At 36.5% G+C, this 6,000-nt stretch overlaps 1 protein-coding gene across 1 annotated transcript in view; it reads right to left on the minus strand.

Moving 5' to 3' along the window:
- GLIS3 (GLIS family zinc finger 3) overlaps positions 1–4,881 on the minus strand; it is a 123,847-nt gene extending 118,966 nt beyond the window's left edge. Inside the window, exons 1-2 of the mRNA XM_036403884.1 lie at positions 4,848–4,881; positions 3,587–3,794 (exon numbers count right to left, since the gene is read on the minus strand). Coding sequence (XP_036259777.1) covers positions 3,587–3,717 — 131 coding nt within the window. The 5' untranslated portion in view covers positions 3,718–3,794; positions 4,848–4,881. The remainder of the gene's footprint in view (positions 1–3,586; positions 3,795–4,847) is intronic.
- Positions 4,882–6,000: the final 1,119 nt, after the last annotated feature.

The raw sequence follows: 6,000 nt of genomic DNA on the forward strand, positions 1-6,000 counted from the left end.
GATTTATTTCTTTGTTTCCAGTTCACACCCAGGCAGATTTGGATTTCCTACCAGCTAGTGGTGCTATCAGTATATAAATTTCTATTTTTAAGGAGCTCTTACAATAGAAAGAACTGGTTATGTATCTAGATAAACCTGACAATCTCCCAGAAGCCTCTACATCTTATGTTTTGAGAATTAATTATTTGGTTTATTATTTTAACAACACAGTTTTGAAGAAGCACAGAATTTCAATGACGGATCAAGGACACTGGAGGGGAAGCTTGGCACAGCCTGAGAGAGAGAGGAATTAGTTTGCAGGTGCTGTAAGATAGCTCACAAACAGGGAAAATGTAGCTTAAAAGAGCAGCAAGCCTTGCTGTGGTGACCAATGGGAGAGATGGTTAAACGCCCCTTTGCGCAAGATACTTGCTCTGTAATGCATGGTTGATCTGCTGTGTCAGAATAAGAAACGTCCTGTTCTGATTCAATGTCAGGGCAGGGTACTGTCATGGACCTTATGTGACTCCATGAGGGTTTAAACGGCACTTGCAAAACAGACTACAGACAGAAACCACAATTAGCATGCTGACTACAATTTGCTTTGGGAGAAATGAGAAGAATGAGACTGCTCTATCAGGCCAGCCTTGTGTGCCATTTAGATCTAAAGGGATGACTGTTTGTGAAAAAGTTGGTTTGGGCTGTTGTCAACAGGCTTTGTTAAAGGACAGTCCATTATAGGGCAATTAAATCATGCTAGTATGTTGTGACCCCAAATACAGATCCACAGTTTTCAAGCAAGACAAGTAAGTAACGTTTGATTTCTCCATGCTACCATTCACACCTAGAAAATACAAGGAGAGGGTAGGGGTGTTCTTTAAATTTTTTTTTCTTTAAATTTTTATTTTCTCTTCTATAAATAAAGAAAAAGAAATTGTGCATTAATAAAAGTCTATTTTTATACTGACAAGAGTTTTAAGCAGATGTATAGTATGGCCAGTGTCATACAAAAAGCTATTAATGCCTAACACAAAGGGGCATATCCATTGGTGAATCTGAAGAAAAACTGGTTTTTAAAAGTCTCATCATAATAGGACAAAAATAAAAAGCTGGCCCAGAATTTCAAGTATACAATAAGTAAGAGCCAGCTAATCTGAAAAAGCTGCAGCACTTCAGCATCTAAATTCAGAAAATACTAAAAATTCTGGCTCCCTAAAAAATGAAGATTTATTTAAAATTCAGCCAACACTGTGACTGAGTAGTTTTCTAATAGGAGGAAGATAAACACACCTAATATGAAAATGAGGGACCAGATCTATCAGGGTGCCAGAATCTCAGATGGTACTAATTGTTGCATCTGCTTATTGTAAACCAAACCGGCTTGAGTTTGGACCAGATCTTTCATTAACATTCACAAGAGATTACTTTTCAATTACGTTGTATTCTCCCTTTGTGTACAGAGGCCACAATGTGAGAGTATAATCAGAATCCTGAACATAAACATGGAAGAGGGAAAACTATGTTTTTCTCTCTTTTTATGGTCTTCTATTTACTAGCCAAGAACACTTTGCTCTTTCCCAGCTCTTTTTCTGACTTGCATCAAAGCAAATGGCATGGATGTAACATGTGGACTATTTTTGCTTTCATCCTCCATAACACTTCCTATACTGAGTACAAAAATCTAGTTTGTGACTATATAACAGCTTTTATCTAATAAAAAAGTCCTATCATACACATCTGGTTTGATGCAACACAACTGAATACTCCAAAACAGGTCTGCAGAAACTCAAAAAATATGGGGAAGGTTTTATCCCCCATGGTCTGTACACCAGAATCTGATGCTATGTGTAGCAAAACTCTCATTTTGCCAACTGATTTCTTTCTTCCATCAGTAAAAATCAAGAAAATTCACTTCAGCTTTGGTAAATTCAACAAATAATCTGGTTTGGGTTGAGCTGCCAGAACACAGTTCATAGTGCCTGAGAGATAAAATCTAGAGAAAGCACTCTGCCCAGGAAGAACCAGCCAACTTCACTTAGGCAAAAGCAGTTCATAGTTCAAGAAATTTAATCAAAACAACCCAAAAAAGCTCAAAACTGAACAACAAATAACCAACCTCCCCAAAAAACACAAAGAAAAAAAAGCCACACTGTTTTGACAGTGTGAGTTAGAATCTGACTTTAAACTTGCTTTGCCCTATCAAACAAATTGAGGTAAAAACTGCTGAAATTGACATTCTTTGTATGATAAACTTATTTTATAACACCTTCATTGATAAATCATTAAAAGGTACTCTAGGGACACCATAGCCTTGATTCTGACAGAGTTTCAACTTGAGTTTGCCCTTAGTAAATGTTTATTTGAAATAAAATCAAAACTGTATAACTCAGTACTGACATGATACATCCAACCACACATTCAGTGTTTGGAACCACATAGGCACACCTAAAACTTAAGTATGTAACAATTGGATGTATGCAATTATATTTTTCTAGCATCAGTTTTATTTGATCTGAAAGGCATCTCTATTTGGATTTGTCATTTGTCATCATCTTAGCACTGAATGGTTTTTGCTGACATGTCTACATAGGAAGCATAATTAATTTTTTATATTTTCCCAGGGGGCTCAGTCTTCACAATTAAAGTGACAGAAATGTTAAAAATTATCTTAAGAGTAAAGGGAGGTTTTATTCCATTTGCAAAGTGCCAATTTCAATTATTTCAGGAATGTCTCTTGGCTTGTAATAAAGCAACACAGTAAATGTAAACTGCTTTGAGAATAAAGACTCTTATGGTCTTTTGTAAATAAAAACTACATTTCAACTCAATAGGCAATGGGGAATGTGAATTCCAAAATAATACACTGGAATATTTTCTCACTGTATTTTTAACATCCAGGTATGTGCCTAATGTACTTATAGGGTGGTTCTCAAAAACCTGTTTTCCTCTAATTAATGTTTGCTGACAAAACTCAAACTCATAATCTCTAACTTATTTAAGCATTTAAAATTAATTAATAAATGTTTATCTGTGGGGTAGTGATATAAAAAGGCAACAGGAAGTGGTCATTGTTTTCTTTACCTACATAACAGAACTAGGAAAACAAATTTTCAAGGACACTTGTTCTGATTAATTATCAGATGGTAAACAAGCCATTTGAAAGCAAGTGCATTTAATGAGGAGAGAGGAACATGTGCAGAGCATTTATGGTTTTTTTGTCTGTCCTTGATGTTATTTGAAAGACACTAACACAGCACACTTAGCACTATGGAGATGTAATGTGTGGACTATTTTTGCTTCCATCCTCCATAACACTTCTTATACCAAGTACAAAAATCTAGCTTGTGACTATAAAACAGCCTTTATTTAATAAAAAAATCCTATCATACACAGATTTTGTGTGGCCAAATTTCACCCATTATTTGAATGACCCAAACATGAAGCATGATTATAGTTGATCTGAATTAAATTGCAGGGAATTCAATTTCCCATGGCATAACAGAGAATGATTTTCTGATTTTAATAACCAGAAATGTTGCATTGCGATTACAGCAGAATTAAAACCCCCTCCTTTTAAAGTATTAAATATAAAAAGGTAATTGAGGACCTTGTATCTGATGGAGAGGCACTCAGGCTGGAAGCATCCATAGACCTGTGTAAGCTAGGGCTGATCTGGCTGCATGCTGTTGAAAGCTGATTCGCTGAAGATGAAAGAGGTCTCAGTTGTTGAACTGTCATGGGATTGCTGGTGACTATTGCATTGTTGCCACTGCCTTTTCCAATGGATTTGCCCTTGTGTCCATAACCAAAACTTCCTAAAATAAACAAAGCAGGTTAGTATTTCTCTCTCATGAATCCATGATGAGGCACAGAACTCGCATTGTAGCATCGCATGAACTCTGTCATCTAACTCCCTCATTTTTATCACATCACTTTGCAAACTCCAGAAAGTAATGGGAATCTTCGGATGAGGACAAAACAGGGGACCCACGCAAGAATTTTGCGAACTTCTCAAAACATAAATAGCAATATTCTACAGGGGAATTGATAGATTATGCATGTGTAAAACATGTGCTGAAGTACATATGCTAAAGACCAGGCATGATGGAAAAACACCAGAATAAGCACCCCAGGTAAAAAGCCCTCAGCTGAAGGACAGCTCTCTATGAAGAAGACAGGAAGGGAGAACCCAAGGAGGTTGCCAGAAGAGCACTGTGCCCTGAGTCCTACCAAACCCTGCAGCTGCAATCCATTGCAAGCCCTTCCATCATTCCTACCACTACCTATGCATAAAGCAAGGAGACTCTGATATGCATGCAGACTGCAGTGCTGGCTGAGTAGTTTCACTAGCAGGAGAGAGTTACAGCTGGAACCCAGCATTCTTCAAGCTGGACCCAGCATTCCTCAGAGGTCTAGGTAGAGGAATCTCAGCTGAATCAAACTGAGAAGCATTCTGGACTTTCTTTAAAGGCCACAGTCTGCTTTTAATAACTGCTGCCATGACTCAACCTGATAGCTATTACACAGTAGCACAAAAGGTAGCTGGCCACCGGGACATACCTTCAAAATGCCCAGTGTATTTTCTGTTGTGATTTAGATCACAGATGGTAGTTTACAAAATTGCCTCCATTAAAACACATTGAGATTAGAAAGTTAAAATGCATGTCATAATATGGAAGTTTTTGGACATTAGCAAATTCTCATCACAGCTGAAAATTAATAATTAGACAATTCACATTTCTAGCTGCTTCCCTGTTCAGAATACTCCACAAAGCAGGACAGCAACATCAGGACAAACAGTGAAAAGTATTTCTATGTAAACCATTTTCCTAAATTAAATCTACTTTTGAAGCGGGCATACAACTCACACAACTTTTTCTCCAGGTTCTTCAGATGGTTTGCAGACTGCAAAGAGATGTACATTAAGGCATTAATGGCTCCCCCCAGTCAAAGGAAGAAAATCCAAATCCTTCAATTCCCTCCAGATCAAATACTTTCAAGGACAAACATGTTAAGAGAATTCCTGATTCTGCACTCAGAATGATCCCCACACTGATCCCCACTGTGGACACCACAACAAAGCATTTAAGCTCTTGTAGGATTACAGTCTGTTCCCACTACAGATGTTCAATTAAATCAAAAGAAAAAGAGAAGGTGTTTCAATTTCTTTCCTGTGAAGCAAGTACATATTTTGAACTCAATAAAGCTGAATCAATGTGCTTCTCAGCAGTTGATTTTATAATGTTACAGAGAGTTGAACTGGAACCAGTAGCAAACATTAGGCAAAAAATTTAAATTGCCTCTGATAATAACATGAATACTACTCCTCTTCGCAAAAACCTGGATGGGGTGAAATAAATTTACAAGCTCCATTCACACTATAAAAAATACATTATCCAACTTAATATACCTATATGTATGTGTGTACCATAAATGTTCAGTTAGCTATTTTTTAGAAAATGCCTTTAGTGTATAGAATCAAAGATATTCTGCACCAAATTATATAAAAGTGTACTATAACAATGGAGGAAACCCAACTGGGTTTGACACTGAAATACAGTTGTAATGCTTGGAGAGTGTATGTACATACATATATACATGCATATATATATATATTTTTATATATATATATACGCATGTGTATGTGTGTGTGTGTGTATGTATATATGCATGTATGGAATACTTAATAATACATCAACCTACTAACTAGCATTGAGAAACTGTACCAAATATATACTGATCTTTTCCTGGATGATGCCATTAACACCCTTTACTTAAAGGCCACTTTAAACAAATTTCAGTAGTAACAATAATATCCGCTTTATCATATCAGCAAATCAAGGACTGTGTATTTGTCAGATTTCCATTAGGGAAAGGCCATATGTCATCTCAAATAACAATCTGCAATGATACAGTGAAATTACTGTTTACTCATTACTAAATCTGAGTTGCTTGAAGCTTACATGTTGGGGAAAAAAAAACAAATCCCAGCAGAAAAACCAGAAAAGGGAGTAGTGCCAA

Source organism: Molothrus ater, chromosome Z (assembly GCF_012460135.2).
Source record: "Molothrus ater isolate BHLD 08-10-18 breed brown headed cowbird chromosome Z, BPBGC_Mater_1.1, whole genome shotgun sequence".
Taxonomy (NCBI): domain Eukaryota; kingdom Metazoa; phylum Chordata; class Aves; order Passeriformes; family Icteridae; genus Molothrus; species Molothrus ater.